The 19,068-nt window shown below is 28.2% G+C and overlaps 1 protein-coding gene across 1 annotated transcript; it reads right to left on the reverse strand.

The window, feature by feature from the left end:
* Positions 1-504: 504 nt before the first annotated feature.
* Positions 505-5,192, reverse strand: LOC132926804 (small ubiquitin-related modifier 3-like). The gene is made up of 3 exons (XM_060991208.1): positions 4,795-5,192; positions 2,880-2,996; positions 505-703 (listed from the first exon to the last, which is right to left on the reverse strand). The coding sequence occupies exons 1-3, from the start codon at positions 4,810-4,812 to the stop codon at positions 578-580; spliced, it is 261 nt and encodes an 86-aa protein (XP_060847191.1). The 5' UTR covers positions 4,813-5,192; the 3' UTR covers positions 505-577.
* Between the last annotated feature and the right edge of the window lie 13,876 nt (positions 5,193-19,068).

The following is a 19,068-nucleotide window of genomic DNA, read 5'->3' on the forward strand; positions in this document are numbered from 1 at the left end:
TATAAATAATAAATATTATTACACATACTTATCAGAAATAATTATAATTATACAAAATACAATTAATTTATTTATGAAAACCATAACATTTGATACATTTTTAAACCCATTTAAATTATTAGAATATCATGATAAGTTGAGTTAATATACTTAATAGTATTAAATACATAAAATAACATTAAAAGGATGTTATACCCACATGAAGTGTCATCCATACATACATAATATAAATAATATTAACCAGAATAAACCATTTTACTGTCATGTTTAAAATTAGAATGAATCATCCTGTTACAAAATTTAAATATAAGGATATCATCCAGATAACCAGGTAACATGGAAGCATTTTTGAATATTATAATTTCAAAGCATGTTATAAGTATTTTAAATTTCACGAAAAATTAACAATTATTAAATGCTCATAGATTATGCTTTCAATTAAGATAAAAAATCTGTTGTCTTCCAAATAAGTCTTATCATAATATTTTATAATAGGTAGATAAATTTACCCTCAAATAACAGAAAAACACGCGTATGCATAACATCCTCTTAATAATAGAACAAATATGTTTATATTTTAACCAATCTGCCGTTTAAAGACGTCAATGGTATCACCTTCTTCCATTTCAAGAGAAGACGGAGTATCAGCTTCCTCAATTTTTTGTCCATAAAATCTGAATCTTACTTCTTCCTTATCTAAATCCTAAAATATAATAATTTTAAATTAATTAAAAAAATATAACATTATAAATGTTAAACTAGCACATAGGTTTAGTTAATACAAGCTGTTTAGATGAATAAAATATCCATAATATCGCTATCACTCAAATTATAAATATATTTTTAAAACAATGATTCATCATTAACTAACATCTTACACAGTGTTTACTATATTTCAGTATTTGTACACCATACCTATGTTTATTGTCTTCATCTCATAATTAAGAGGATGCCAGCGTAGTATTTGTTATCTCTCTCTAACCCACGCGCAACATAGCAAATTTTACGTTCACAAAAATGACTACAGTCTATAACCATATTAATTTCTCAAATTAGAGTGAAATGACCTATTATAAAATTTAAAGTTAAGAACATTATCTAGGGCATCTTATAAGCGTTTTATTATATTTTTATTTTAAAGCGAGTTATGAGTTTTTTAAGATGTATACACAATTAACAATTTTAAAATACATCATTTTTGTGAACGTAAAATGACGTGCTATGTGGCGCGTGGATTAGAGAGAGATAACAAATACTACGCTGGCATCCTCTTAATGTGTCATTTAGCAAATGTACATTGAGCAATTTACATAAAAATGATTTAGTTTTAATATTAATTAATTAATACATCATTAAACTTAACTTTGATATATTAACTTTAATGCAAGTTACATGTGTGTACAATATTATAATAAATTTAAAAATGATTAAAATTTGCATCTATTTTAAATTATAAAAAAAAACTTCATTCAAAATTCAAAGAGACAATGTTGTTACCTTCAATAATATATCATTTAACACTAATATTAAAATTAAACCTATTCAACTGTATATTTAGACTGTATCGTCTGATACCCCAAAAGCTGTGTTCTATCAATTCTATCAATTATTTGACGGCAGTCATTAATTATTGGCGTTGGTGCAATCACTGTGTATATGGACAATTATAAAATTCTGTAGGCGCTATCAAATAGTGAATGTGTGTCGATTCGAGCAAAATAAAACTAAATGTAAATTTGTCAAACAATTGTTAGTCGTTAAAATATTGCACAGTCAATGTTCTTCTTTTTATAGTGTGAAAATGTAGTTGCTAACTTGGACTACAGCAGGTCAGCAGCCTAAGTGGTGCTTACAATTTTGTAATAATATTATTTTATTTTCCAATTATGCTATACTGTCCCAAATAAAAGTATAGGGTTTTATCTCAGTTATGATGAAAATAGTTGTATTTATATTTCTAGAATCTAGACAATAAGGTAATTATAATTTATTATTTTTAAAGTACTTAATAAAACATGGATGTATGATTTATAAAAAAAACTTGACAATAAGATGAGTTTAATTGTTATACAGCAAATCAAATATCAGTTTGGTTATTTGTATAAAATGAATACAAACATATTCTATAATCTATAGAATAAGACTAATTAATGGAATGTAACCAAAAATAAACAAGTATAATAAAAAAAACCATATTTATTTACTTCTATAGTGTCAGACAAAGACACAAAAGTAGTGGTCGGCTAAATATCAAAATAATACGAATCATTTAAAAAGATTATGAATTATTTAATATACATAATATTGAGTAATAAAATTATTTTTTGGGATGATTTACCTAAAACCTAATTATGCCTATAAATTAATTTTATAACACCAAGTTATATTTTTTACATATTATACAACAGTTTATGATAGGGACACTATTGAAGACAATTACAAAGTAGAGTAAAATGCAAGTAATATCATATGTTTATCATTTTCCTTATTGATGTCGATGTGATAGTAAATAAATGCTAGTATTGATTTTCACTTTCCAGTATTAATGTAAAATGATGCGGAAGTATGAGTGCCTTAATTTTCCACAACTTGTCAGTTATTTTACTCTTTTATTTAGTCTAATTGTTTTATTTAATTGATATAGCATTATAGCTACTAAAATTCAAGCTAGCAACTACAGTAGCTATACAATCATAATATTTAGGTTGTATTAAAATCAATGGCTAAATGAATACATACTTGTTTGAATATATAAAAAAAAAATATATAAGCTTAAAATGTCTAAAATAAAATTAAGTCTAAAATTTAGTTACTGTTACTAATGATAACAGCTACGATAAATTACTTCTTAATAGTTAATAGTTTATGTTTATACTTACATTAATTTCACAATAATGATTTATGAGCTGTATTAGAGAATCATCTGTCTTAATCTTGAATTGGACAATAAAATCATCCATGTCAAGAAACTTAACATTAATGTATTCAAGGGCATCCTAAAATACAAGATATTTTTTAGTATTGATATTTGATTGATGTTTAAAAACTAACAAATTAATTCATTAATTAATGTTCTAATTTTACAAAATTTAATAAAACAGTAAGAAATAACATGCTATTGTTATTGTATCGAAACACTTTTTACACACAATAAAAATTGATTTTTAATAACCACATACGAATATGAACTTATAAAATCTGATGCAAGTTAGAAGACAGTCGATGTATCGTGCTAAATATAATCAATGTTAACGATGATAAATTTCAACAGTAATTGAGGTAAGTCAATTATAATGATAAATTTCAAGTTTAAGGTAAATAATTATACTTATGAATGATACATTTAATGGTACTACCACTTCAGAGACTATCAACACAACAACCTTCAATATGTCGAAATTGCATGGTTGATGAGTTCACACTACGAACGTGTGCGGGAATGAAATAAGACCGGATTGGGAACCAACGTTTATAATACTAGAGTGCTAGACAGATGTTAAGATAGAAAATGCGGCCTGCGCGGGCACGACTCTGACTTAGCACGAGGTGTCAAACTGTCAACACGTCCGTCGCGCACCCGCACACGTCTAAACGGTTGGGCAACAGCCGCGATTGATTGTCGGGTTTTTCATCACCCAAAACCATAACAAAACGGCGACTCGGAGCCGTATTCACAGCAGAGCAAGAAAGTATGGGCCTGGGGGGCAATTTTAAGAAGGGCGCAAATTTCAATACTAGTTATGTAATAATTTTTTTCACGTATTATTTGGAAAATATTTATTTAATTTAACAATTTGCTACAGTAGAGTCGCTCTTTTTTATTGTAAAAAAATTTTATTTATGTTAAGGCTGTTAGAGCACAAAATTTGAAATATTTACAATTCATGATGCTTGGAATATCTTAATATCTATATAATTTATATACATGGCAATATTACTAATATTCTCGTAAAATAGATGGTTTCTTTAATTCCTTTTTATAATATGAAAATTAGGTTATTTAACTTGGACTGTAGCCCAGGTGGTTCTTCAGGTTCTTGTAATATAATTCATTATATAATTTTATTTTATATTATTTAATTATAGTATTTGTTATGACTTATGATAAATAATAAATACTCATTAAAAAAAAAAAATTAATAATTAAGTTTATGATTTGATAACTCACTTTAAAATTGTGTATTTCCCTTTTACATTTAATATTCTTATAGATTTAAATTTTAAACTTTAAATAAAAATATAACTTTTAAGCCATGACGTAAAAAAAATACGTAATTTTGTGTTGATCTATTGAAAATTTGAAAATGGAATTTGTAGAAAATTATCTTGAAAAATTTATAATTATATATTAAAAATTAAATAAAGTTACTGTTCATACAGATATTTAAATTTAAAGAACTCTAAAATTTAAATCTGATGTAATTTCTTCCATAGATAAATAAATCAGTGTTCTGCTAACAATAAACTGAATAAACAAACTAAATAATATTAGCCATTAGGTATATCGATTATCGAATATGATAACAATTAACAAGTTACAACTATTATAACTATTTTTTAATAGTTTTTAAATTTAAAATAATCGAAGTTCGAATAAATAAAAATGATTCAATTAACTAATAAAAAAATAAACCTATTCGATAGACTGTATTCGAATAGTTATGGAATGACTATTGAAAAGTTCGAATAGTGAACTATACTATCGAATAGCTAAATAGTGACTATTCGGTAGTGCCCATCACTATTATTATAGCGCGTACTACTTGCAAGTATCTTACATATGTAAATACTTACTCCTTTGTGCTCGGCCATTTCTGATGTGTGATATATAAATTGGTTAAAAGACCAATGGTGTTGACGCCTGTGACAATGAAAACGCAGTGGCAGTGTAATGCAATTTTCCAATGAAAATGCCGTCAACAGTATTGGAAACGAACAAGATTCGTATGTTCGGTATGCCAGCAAGAATAATTTACAGTATCACTCAGCCGCGACAAGTAAACAACAACACTCAACAAAAGTCACCGCAAGACTGCAAGAGAGCGATATCGTCGGCGGCCGGTACTACTCGTCCGTGGCGACTTGTCTTCTCGTCCCGCCGTGTGCTTTTGCGGGTGTTGGGAGAGTCAACGTTGTCGCGTCGTCGTTGCTCGTGGTGGCGGTTGAGACAGCGTAGACCGGTAGCTGCGGTGCAAGGACTTTGTACCGGCTGCCGTTGTATCCGTAATCTTCTTAGATTATAAAACGCGTGACGTTTCGCCCGAAACCCACTTGAGTGCGCTTGCTGTACTCGCCGCAGTTCCTAAAACGGAAAAAAGAATGCGCTCCGGTCGTTATAGCCGCTTATCAAAAATTATCAAAAACGCGTTGGACAACTGTACGATTATTACTATTTTATTTCATTTTTCTACGGATTTTATAGCGTTTTCCGAGTTTTCCCGTGTTCGCGTGATTTACGATATTTTATATTGGCGATATATTAGCGATTGGGCGTGAGAAAAAAGACGTTTAATACATATATATATAATAATATAATAAATATAAATAATGAATAAAATACACATCAAACGGATATTTCAGATATTTACAAATATATTTTAAAGAAAATCAACGAGAATGTCTGTGTGTGTGTGTGTAATGAAATACGAATTAAACGAGTACAACGCGAATTCGGTGACGGTTCGGAAACGGTTTAAGTGCTCGAGATTTGACATCGGTTTTCAACTCAAACTGTAGTCGATAGGATTAGGTGTTAGGATAGGGTAGGAATTAGGCAGGTGTACCGAGATTCGAATCCCGCCCCGGCGACGTTCCCGGCGGCGCTTTGATTAACACTGCGAGTCATTTTTTGCATTTTTTTTTCCAATGTTTTTTTTATTTTTATATGATTTTGCCGGCGACGTCGGTATATTTTTTTTATTACTCGACTAATAAAAAGCAGTATTTCAACTTTTATGTACTATTTTTTTTTTTTTGAATATTGCAAGTGTTAAATATACGTGTTTTGGTATCAGCTTTGTTATTATGTTTTTTGTAATAGTGCTTATCGACTACCACCGAGTATGTTATATTATATTATTTATAGTATATATTATATAATATGTAAACACAATATGTGTACGTATGGAATACTTAGAAAATGTTTTAAGAGACTGTGCTATAACGTATTTATTAAAGTCATATAGATCGGGTATGCACACTAATATTTAATTACAACCTGATGTGATAAATGTATTGTGGATTATTTCACTTATAATAACTCACAATACTCACATCGTCCGCGATCCGACGCAGTCTGATTGCCTACCTGAGGGGTTTGGTAACACTTAAAGTATATTCAATTTTTAGCAAATAAAAAATTCAGATTTCATAATTTGCGCCCACATAGTCTGCGATTCGACGCAGTAAATAGGACGTAGATGGGACGTTATAACACTTCGTTCGACTTAAACTTTTTCCCCTACTATACGACATCAGACTTTCGACGTCAGGAGGTATAACAATCCGCCGTAGGCGGATTGCCCAACACAGGTATCGATTTGCATCGAATGAGGACTGATAGATAGACACTTAGTAACCATTTTTCGTACTTATTTAGTTGTGTATAAATCAATTTTCCCAAAAGATATGACGTTCGACTTAAATTTTGTCCTCTACTATACAACATCAGACTTTCGACGTCAGGAGGTATAACAATCCGCCGTAGGCGGATTGCCCAGCACAGGTATCGATTTGCATCGAATGAGGCCTGATAGCTATAGACTCTCGATTACCATTTTTCGTACTTATTTATTTTTTATACTTTCAAAAAAGAACCGGGCAAGCCTCGAGTTGAACTATATATGTGACCGATTTCTAGACACCCGATTGGTAACACTTAAAGTATATTCAATTTTTAGCAAATAAAAAATTCAGATTTCATAATTTGCGCCCACATAGTCTGCAATTCGACGCAGTAAATAGGACGTAGATAGGACGTTATAACACTTCGTTCGACTTAAACTTTTTCCCCTACTATACGACATCAGACTTTCGACGTCAGGAGGTATAACAATCCGCCGTAGGCGGATTGCCCAGCACAGGTATCGATTTGCATCGAGTGAGGACTGATAGCTAGACACTCTATTACCATTTTTCGTACTTATTTATTTTTTATACTTTCAAAAAAGAACCGGGCAAGCCTCGAGTTGAACTATATATGTGACCGATTTCTAGACACCCGACTATCATTTCCAACCAAATTTCCCTAGGACCGATTTTCACTCGACTCCCTCGAAGGCGCCGGAGGCGGCTTCCACAAGCCGGGAATCGAGGCATATATATATAATAATAATTTAATAAACAATATTATTATCGACGCCACGAACGTCTTATCAATTCCCGACAACAACCGCCTTATCATCATTCATCCCGATAGAAGACTCGCGGTACTACCAATCAGCGATAGGTCTTCCTTTTTTGAAAACTTTCCACTTTCAAGCTCTTCCATCCGTCCTGGGGTATTCACTTACAGCGAGTTTCACTCAAAGCGAGTTTCACTCAGAGCGAGGCACACTCACAGCGAGGCACACTCAGAGCGAGGCACACCCGCAGCTAGTTCGTATATAAATTCGTAATCTTAAATAAAATAGGCCTTTGTGGCGCCAGACTGAAAAATTACAAGCTCGATCTTATGCTTAAAATACACGTTACAGTATAAACTGTATACGTCTAGCAGATTGGTTTGATGTCAATAATTTTTATTTATTTTTGTTATGGAGAGGAATAATTTTTACACGGCACATTGGACTCCTATTTTTGATTTTACATTGTCGTACGTGCGTAAGACGTAGACAACACGTGTGCGGGTACGACGTCCACTTAATTTTAATTATTTTTTGTAAATCATTCTTGTCGTTATTAATTTCAACTTTTTTTTTTTAATACAAACTTTTTTTGCATATTTCGGAACTTTTCATGTGTGCATATTTTGTTTGTTTTTAGCGTATAAATAATTACATAATGTTTAACATTTTTTAAATGAGTTAAATTCACAGCCGCGCTTATTATTATATTAAAAAAGCCTATAAAGGGTTTATGGATAATATTTAGTCAAATTTTACACTCGTTACTATACCACCCGGTACCTTTGTGTTAATCGTAAATGTTTATTTGTGTGAATTGTGAATGTTAGACTAGTAAACGCTATATGATTGTGGCTTTGCGGCCTTGCGGGGATATCTATAGCACAAATTGAATACATTATCGCCAGACTGAAAAATTACAAGCGTGAAGCGTGATGATCGTATGCTTAAAATACACCTTACAGTATAAACTGTATAATATATTATACGTCTTATAGATTGGTCTGATGTCAATAATTTTTATTTATTTTTATTATAAAGAGGATTAATTTATACACGGCACATTATTGGACTCTAATTTTTTATTTTACATCACTAAAAACGAAATTATCAAATAATTATAAACTTATAAAAAATGGTGAAATTTAAAATTTTATTGTAGTATTTAGAAAATAAATGCCCAATAAGTCCTAAAATAAAACGTGAAAGTTTTCTGGTTTTGTCTGTATAAGGTATGATTTTGAGCGAAAAACAGGTCAATAACCGCCTAATGGACTTTATTTTCGTATGATTACTGCAGGGTGTAATAAAAACATTTGATAAATAAAAATAAACGAGTTAAACCGTTAAACGTATGAAAAAATTAAGAAAATTATACGGATAATAACTAATAGAAGTATAAAATAGTATAAATATAATATATTTTCCGTATTAAAAATAAGAATACATTTTTTTTACTGTACCTACTTGTATTGTAATGCAAGTGTCTATAAATTATTTACAAAAAGGTATCTTAGATAAGTAAGTAGTAAGTACCCCTTCGCTGTACATTATGTTACTTTAAAGTTTAATTACTATGATATATGTGTACTCAATTTGAATTCAGTGATATATAATTGTATACGAAAACGTTTCTGAATAGGGTCATTGACCATTGTCTTGGAGCGTATAATACGATGGTAAGAAATTTCAAGTGTTATATTAAGCGCATATTTACTCGTGTGAAAACTATAAAGATATTACTATCTTTATTATATTTTATTTTCGTGAATAAAGACGCACATGGTAGAGAGCTACAACGATTGTACCCACCTATCTTGATTATATCGACTATTAAGATAATGAATTATATATACTGGGAAATTATTTGAGACGGCGCAGAAAAAAACATTTATTTCTAAATCAAACACTAAATGCATGTACAGAAATCAAGACATTTTTAGATTTAAATTAAATAGTTTCATTTAATTTTTTTTCACAACATGTAATTGTATTAATGTTAAATAAAACTATATGAGATTTTTATTATACATAGGTATTATCATTGAGTATAGATAATATAGAGAGACCATCTTGCCTATATTATGACACGTAATGAATTAGTTCATCAGAACTAAATACTCAACGGTATTATACTATTGTATATTATATCCGGAACATCTGTTATTATTATTGATTTTTTTTATTTGCAAATAGGTAAATACTATTATTAGTAGTTGCTACTATTATTACTAAAAATATTATTATTTTTAAAATGTATTATTATAATATATTTTTTGTATAACATTGAAATTGACAGTGACGGCTGGATTTCAATGGGCCCGGGTGGTTAATCTGCAGCTATTATAATATAGCCAATATAGGTCCCGGAATCGAGCGTATTAGGTAATGTTGTTTATTTATATACAACTATACAAGGCTCGGAACTTTATGCATTTGCATGTTTCTTAGGAAGCTGTATATTGAAAATCTGATTATATACAAATTTTTTTCATAGTATATACAATCTAAATACAAAAATGTATGTTGCATATTTTTGCATATTTGACCAACTTTACATGATTTTGCATGATTAAAGATTTTATAAGCATATAAATGTATATTATGTTTAAAAATAAAGAGCCGCCACACACCGGCTATATTTCATATATATATCATATATCGAGAATCGATTGTAATTTATCGACCAGGAAAAAACGATTTATTTTTAACAAGAAATATGCAGTACGATATAGTACGGTTTTTATTGTCGTTATATATATTTTAGATTATTTATCTTTTTAGTCAATAGTTATATCAATTAACTTTTTTTTACACTTTTACACTTTATATAATTATATAAATATGAACAGTCCTTATTTATTTTTATTAATTTATTTATTAACAGACAAAGCCTAATATACAATTTAATTATAAGATAACGAGGTTAATCTTAATCATAATATATTAATATTAACAGTAATTATAACAATAATTATGATAAATAGAATTTGTAATTTAATGGACTTGAAATATAATAAAATAAACATGCAAATTGCATGTGCAATTATAAATAAAATATATAATATATAAAAAAATGTTAGTTTTATAATCTTGCCAAAAAAGTAATTCAACATTTCGAAAAAAAATATCTAATATCAATATATCATTAATAATATGTACAAAAACAAATGAAAAATAAATATTAATATTAATATAAATATGACGGAAAACTGGTTGACATTAATTGGTCTTTTTAAATCGAAAAAATATTTTTAAAAAATACTATAAAATATCAATCGTGTACAACAAATAAACATTAACTACTATTATAGATAGAAGAACTACTAGAACTATACTGTCTATACTAGTTAATTTTAATTTCTGATTCCCTTGTTTTCGTATTAGGCAATCAAATAAATTTTTTGTGCCATTCCATCGCACTAATTATTCTCAAAATGCCCCCATTATTAGATTAATGGACCGTGTGAACAAGTAAAATGTAAATTTATTATTTTGTAATAATATAGTCTCTTTTAAATTTTAATGTATATCTAAACAATGTAATAAATATTTTATGATTATTATTTGTATGCCATCTTTAATTGTGTACCTATATTACGTACATAAATGTATATTGTATTCACGGCTTTTTCTAATAATTTTAATCAACTACCCACTTTGTTTAAATAAGCCTATCAAAATAGAACTATGATCTCAAAATATAATATCAAATATTATAATTTATAGAATTTATAGTTAGAAAAGATAACATTTTTTGGTTTTATGTGGAATTCTGCAGTGCAACGGCAGTGGCGTGAAGCTAAGTAAAAAAAAAAAAAAAAATAGCTTAGTAGCCATTAACGTATAATAACAAGAAACCGAAATGTACCTAAGAGTGGCCCAGTGATGTAAAAATACCGTATTTTATTTTTCATTTGTATAATACGTGTATTATACATGTATTATACGTGTATAATACAGTATTTTTTAAAATTATTATGGTGCTTATATAATTAATAAATATAGCTATCCGAGTGTGGTACGATCAATACTATTGCAGTTTATTGATGAATAATGATGCATTTTGATTATTAATTTAAGTAATATTAGGTTTTAATATTTGCAATAATTTGAATTAGTGCCTATGTAAGTATTAACTGTGACTACTGGCTAGTGGGCAGTGGCTATATGACTAGCAAGTTGAAAGTCTAGACCCTGAATATTATAGTTCTAAATTCTAATAAATACAAACTTAGATCAAAAAAAGAAAAAAACTTTATTGTAAAACAGTAAAATATAAATTAATAGCAACTTATAGGTAGTTTTATAAAAAAGAACTATACGAATGTTAAATACACACTACGCCACTGCTGTCTACGAGTTTACGATTTATAAATATTTACGATTAGAAACAGTTCTTTATAATCGTGCCTACTGTCTACCAACATAGATTAAATATACTAGTATATACTAGTATATTTAAACTATGCTACCAATAACAACAAATGCAAAAACCAAATTACTCGTGCGGTCATGCCATAGAGTAATATTATATTTATAATTATAACTCTATGGGCCGTTCTACGCCGTTATCTCAATGTTAACAATTGAAACATTATGCATTCATAGATATTATTAGAATCTTATGCATTGCGTATATTTTATCTTTGTTATTAGCCTATAATTTATCACTATTTTTTTTTTTTATACCATTCGTATTTTATTTTTTTGTACATGACGTATAATACGCTCGTATAATACAATATTATACAATTTGTATTATACAATTTACATCACTGCGGCTAAGACCATTGAAAAATCATGATAATTTGTGTTAATCCATCGGCTAGCTCTACAGGGCAAATAGCTGAATAATTAATATAGTCGTAAAAAGTATCAATCGATCAAAAATATTGTGCAGATGAGAACAGAGGAACTCGCGAGCAGATAGTTATATATATATATATAATAGGTAATAATAATAATATTAAAAATATTATATTTATGGATATATTTATATATATATATGGAGCTAATCCATGGAAAAGTTCAACCGAAATAAAAAAAAAAAAAATGAGCAGAAGGAGGAACGAATTAAATTATTTTATTTTAAATCTCGACAATTTACCCTTTTTGGAGTTTTTATATGGACTTGCATCACAATACGTGGCATTTTAATATTTGAGTTTATTAGTACCTATCAATATTATTTATTATAAAATATACATGTTATTGTAATTATTATAGACGATCATATAATATGTACGTATAGTATCTATACGTACTACCGCAGTGTCGTATATATATTGATAATGATAATGATATGTAAATTGTGAATAGATACGACTTTTTAAATATGTTACTTTTATTGTCAAGTAGTTTAAAATTTATTGTAAATACTTTATTTGAGAATCATGTTCATGACTTATTAGCAGAGTTTTAAAATTAACGCATTTGTATGGTTTTTTTGCTAAAATATGTTTTAGATTCTGAACGGAGTGATGAATGCATTGACTTTACAATGATGTGTGTGTTTTTTTTTTTTTTTTGTGTCTGTCATCACTTTTTGGAGTAGTAATAATGCTTCGATTTTCGACTTCAGCCCCTTTTTGAAAAGGAAAATTCATCTAGTTAGTACTTTGGGGGTCAAAAGTAGTTTTCAAAATCGTTGGGAAAAACGGGAATTTTTACGCATAACCACTTTTTGACAAAATCGATTTTTTGATTTTGCTATAACTCAAAAACGAATCATTTTAAATACTTAAAATTTTCACCAAATGTTTATATTAGCGTTATCTATTTACGATTAAATTTTCAAAATATTTAGAATTTTTTTAAGCTACTTATAGACAATTGAAATTTTTTACTTTTTTAAGTTTTTTTTTTTAAAATGCCGATAAAAAAAAGTTGGCTATCCAAAAAATCTTTAAAATTTAATACAAGGTTTTTTATAAACTGAACTTATCGTAGTAAAAAAAAAAACAATCGTTTGTCACAATTTTTGTTTATAAGTATTTAAAGTTCAAATATTTACAAAATATATTAAAATCGCGAAAATTTGAAAGGAATTTTGAAGTTGAAAATTCATAAAATTTTTGTGATTTATACTTAAGGTTCAAAAATCCAATACAAGGTTATTTATAAGTTTTTCTTCAAGTAACTGTAAAAAAAAATTCCAGCGTCAATATAAAAAAACATTTTATGAGCGTATGAAATTTAATTTTTTACGAAATCGCGTAAAATAACGATATATTACAATTTAAATATAGGTAATAATAATATAATATATCCAACTAATTATCATTGACTGACAAATCATCTCCGTTCAGAATCGTTTTTCGTATACAATGATACCCGTCATTACATTCAAATTTAACACATCCATTACAGTGACTTACTCTCCATCTCTACTATACAGCAGAGCGATACCCACTTGTCCACTTTTTTTTGTTTTATTTGTAATTCAAATACGAAATCTAATTTTGCATATTTATGAGTTAGGACATGCTACGTACATCTCAGATAGTAATAACAATAATAATAATAACAACACTTTAAGACGACTATGAGGAATAACAATATAGCAATAAAACGGTATTAAATGTTGTTTACAAAACACTCAAATTATCTCACAATTACCTAGTGACAACAAAATAGTAGGAAAAGTGAAGGGTAAACGTCAACGTTAAAAGGAGTTGATAGGTCAAAGAATCCGGCCTACCAAAATATACCAGCTCTAAAATATAATACTATTAGTCCCTTTCTAAAACAACGAATCAGCCAATTCAAGCTAATTGTACGCTAAATATTTAGCCAAAAACATTTTTGAAATTCGAAATGGGGGGGGGGCTGGAGAAACGTACGTGTTAAAAACCGTATTACGATCTTCACTATCACAAAATAGTCTGCAGAATCTTGGAATTTTGAGCATTGAGAGTGAATTTATACAATCTCTAAACTTGGATGATGTCATTCGAACTTTTTCAAATGAAAAAGTCAGAAAAAAAGAATTATGTACAGATGAAGAGGAGAGACAAGTGAACAGTTGTAACGATGACAGTGACTATAATTTTAATAATTTTATATAATAAATGTACATATATTTTAGTATATTCAACTATATAGTTTTAAAATGTGTTTGACATAAATACACAATTATTATTTATATTCATAAATACAATTTAAAAAAATGAAATTTATTTAATTTGTAATTAGCACCTTTATTTTTCTCCCTCTAGCCAAGTAGGCCCGTTTATTTATTTGCTCAATTATTATTTATTTGCCCGTGAAACACTTAATCCGGCACTGACCCACGGCTACACCACCACTGCACTTCGATTGTTGATTGGCACACTATACAAACATATATAAATTCATGTTTTCATGATTTTTTTCATATTTATGCTTTTTTTTCTTAATATTTATATTTTTTCAGTCATCCGATAAAACTAATAATATAGTAATAACTATAATTAAAATTGTTATACGATGATAAAATCATTTTTGTTCTGATATCTAAAAACCCGTAATCCGTATATAAATTCGTAATCTAAGATAAAATTGGTCTTTATAAATTATAACTAACTAAAATATAGTATTAGTATATAAATATAAAGAATTTAAAATTTATTAAGAGGACGTTGCACCCGCATGTGTTGTCTGCGTCTAACACAAACACACACGTAAGTCTGAGTATACCTCGCTCAAATTTAGATCTAGAGTAAATATACCTATTATAAAATTAAAATATGATAATATTTTGGAGGGCAAGACGCTGAATTTATTTAATAAATTAAAATTTTGAAAAGTTAAAGGTTATTTAAACATTTTGAAATTTTTGCTAATTCTAAACGATTATAATGGGGTATATTGGGAATAATGAAAAAAACTCAGCGTCTTGCCCTCCGAAATATCTTCATCTTTTTAATTTTATAATAAGTATATTTACTCTAGAATCAAAATAATTGAGCGAGTTTCGTCTTTGTCGTATACGGTGTGTAGGACGTAGACAACACATGCGGGTATGACGTCCTATTAATTTTAATTATTTTTTGTAAATCATTCTTGTTATTAATTGCAACTTTTTTTTTTTTAATACAAACTTTTTTTGCATATTTCGGAACTTTTCATGTGTGCATATTTTGCTTGTTTTTAGCGTATAAATAATTACAGAATATTTAATATTTTTTAAATGAGTTAAATTCACAGTCGCGCTTATTATTATATTAAAAAAAGCCTATAAAGGGTTTATGGATAATATTTAGTTAAATTTTACACCCGTTACTATACCACCCGGTACCTTTGTGTTAATCGTAAATGATTATTTGTGTGAATTGTGAATGTTAGACTAGTAAACGCTATATGATTGTGGCTTTGCGGCCTTGCGGGGATATCTATAGCACAAATTGAATACATTATCGCCAGACTGAAAAATTACAAGCGTGAAGCGTGATGATCGTATGCTTAAAATACACGTTACAGTATAAACTGTATAATATATTATACGTTTTATAGATTGGTCTGATGGCAATAATTTTTATTTATTTTTGTTATAAAGACTAAAGAGGAATAATTTTTACACGGCACATTGGATTCTGATTTTTTTATTTTACATTGCTAAAAACAAAAATATTAAACAATTATAAACTTATAAAAAATGGTGAAATTTAAAATTTTATTGTAGTATTTAGAAATATGATTTAGAAAATAAATGTCCAATAAGTCCTAAAAGAAACGCGAGAGTTTTATCTGTATAAGGAATGATTTTGAGTGAAAATAGGACAAGCGCCTTAATAGACTTTATTTTTGTGTGATTACAGGGTGTAATAAAAACATTTGATAAATAAAAATAAATGAGTTAAACCGTAAAACATATGAAAAAAGTAAGAAAATTATACGGATAATAATTAATAAAAGTATAAAATAATATAAAGATAATATATTTTCAATATTAAAAATAAGAATAGATTTTTTTTTTACTGTATGTTTGTAACACAAGCGTCTATTATAAATTATATATACAATAAAAGTAGGCAAGTATGAAGTAAGTACCTACCTACCGCTTCGCGGGAATCGGACATTTCGGCACAGCCATTTAGGCACGGCTGTTTCGGCGCGAAGATATATCTTCGCTGGAAATTTCGGCACGACGTTTTTTTTTTAAATTAACTATTACTATTATGAAAAATAATCGTTATAAAATCGTCAATAGTACAATCCTACCAAATATAGCTGTTATCGTGTAACGTAAAAATACCGACTATATAGGTAAGATAAAGGTGTAGGTTATTAACCCACATAAATTTTAAAAATACAAAATAAATAATATTATATCATTATTTGAATATTACAATACATTTTAAAAATATAAATTAAATAATATTATAATAATATTAGGTGTATGGTGTATCATTTGAATATTACAATACATTTAAAAAATACAAAATAAATAATATAACAATAAAGTTGTATATGTTTAATAATACATGATTATATGGTTAAAATATATATGTATTACGATACCTAATGATTTTATAATTATTATCTTACCTATATAGATATATAGTCGGTTTTTACGTTACACGATAACAGCTATATTTGGTAGGATTGCACTATTGGCGATTTTATTACGATTATTTTTCATAATAGTAATAGTTAATTTAAAAAAAAATGCCGTGCCGAAATGTCCTAGACCTCCCCCCCTTCGCTGTACATTAGGTCACTTAAATTACTATGTTATGTGTGTATTTGTATTACATTTTAATTCAATGCTTTATTATTGTATACGAAAAATGATTCTGAACGGAGACAATCTCTCGTCCTATATCACTAGCTAAGTACCTATATTTCGGGATGTTTTTTTAACTATTATATAAAGACATTTTCTATTTTACTCTTAGTATCAAGGTAAGTTAATACATCTTTTTCTTAGATAATGTAGTATTTAATTATTATAATAATATACATTTATATCGTATTATATCAGTGGCGTAAAAGGTTTAAAAGGTGAGTGAATATGAAAATGTTCGGAATTAATTTTTTAATATTAAATTTAAATTAACATGCTTATTTGCATGGTGTATTTCGGGTGTTCCCGTGACCGACCGCGATAGTAGGTTTCCAGCTATCTGTAACCTATTAGTCTAGACAATCTATCTATATACTATATCTTCTATCTCCATAATATATTCTTATACATAGAAATCATGTGTCACAATATTTACTCGGGATGAACTCCGAAACTATAAATAATAATCCAACTAATAATATATTAATTATGTTATGAATCTTCTTGATTTTTTTTTTTAAAACGAAAGAGTATATCACGGAGGAGGTTTCTATCGAAATAGCATAATTTGTCTAAATTAAAAAACCTCTGAGTTATCTTCTAAAATAAACGTGTATTATTTACGTGTTAATTGTATAAATCGTATACCTATAAATATACGAGCACATATACACGTAGGGGGGGACTTAGGGGAGCATAGCCCTCCTACATATTTTAAAGTTTTTCAAGAAATTTAAGGTTATTTACTAGAGAAAATTATAAAATGTAAAACGTAATTCCTTATCAGAATATCCGATAGGTATATGTGTAAATGTGTTGTGTTTGCTAACATTTAAGCTTCATGTATGAATTTTGTATTGTAAATTTATAATAAAATTAAAATTATTGAGGTATACGCTAATATTTTATAACGACAACGATAAAAAGTTATGTATTATACATTTAAACGCCGTTAAGTAAATAATTTTGAAGTTTTTAAATACATCTTAATATCTTATATAATAAATGTTACAATAAAATTGTTCTATGTTTGTAATTTAAGCCTCCCCTTCAAACAAGGTAATTTTACGTCCACGCATATACATATACATGTTCTCGATGCATTCCAAAAGTACTCAGCCGATTTTGATTAAATTATGATCAATGTGTGTAATTTTATCTCTGTCATAAGATACTAGATAGGATAGTTTTTATCCCGGTTAATGACCTCAATATATTTCCTCTTCATTATGTTTAGGGTTGTGCGATTATTTAATGGATAATTCGAATAATATATTATTTTTAACAAATGATACTTTATCGGTTAATCGATTGAAAAAATGCAACTCTATATATAGGCGGGACAGTTATAGGCAACCAAACTTAACGCGGGTGTATTTTTTACGGGCGACGAAGTGCACGGGGACAGCTAGTACCTGATAAAAATATTTTCATATCCGTTAATATATTTTTTGAAATAACGTATGTCTTAAGTTAAATAGATCAATTGCGTTATAACTACCAGTTGATTATGTCAAACTTAATGAGATTCGTGATTGTATAAATACAATTGGATTAGTTTTTATCGTATAAATTATAGAATTAGGGTTGCCGAGCCACGGAATGCAGTATTTCTCGCATTTAACCAGCCTCTTCTAAGTCGAAAATCGAAATTGTTCGAATGAATATTTTATTACAGCTGTATTAGCTAGCATTAGATTAGGCGCACGCACGTCTGCGGACGGTAGTTATTTATATAATATGTATTATATTATACACATGTAGTGCATAAAGAATATAAACACGTTTTAACTGATTATATATTATATTATTTTTCATTATTACTTATTAGAATGGTTCGTCTGTCAGTATTTGGGTAAACGATAAACATACGACCGAAAATTGTTGCTTATACGAGATCTTCCCTTATAATCGCCACGGTGCAAAAATATTTGTATCCCGTTCGTCCGCTATACA

This window comes from Rhopalosiphum padi, chromosome 3, assembly GCF_020882245.1.
Source record: "Rhopalosiphum padi isolate XX-2018 chromosome 3, ASM2088224v1, whole genome shotgun sequence".
In the NCBI taxonomy this organism is placed as follows: domain Eukaryota; kingdom Metazoa; phylum Arthropoda; class Insecta; order Hemiptera; family Aphididae; genus Rhopalosiphum; species Rhopalosiphum padi.

Excerpts from the sequence above, each read along its gene's own strand:
- LOC132926804 (XM_060991208.1), bottom strand. Across the intron at positions 704-2,879 it reads ATCATTATTGTGAAATTAAT|GATTTAGATAAGGAAGAAGT; the intron begins GTAAGTATAAAC and ends ATTATATTTTAG.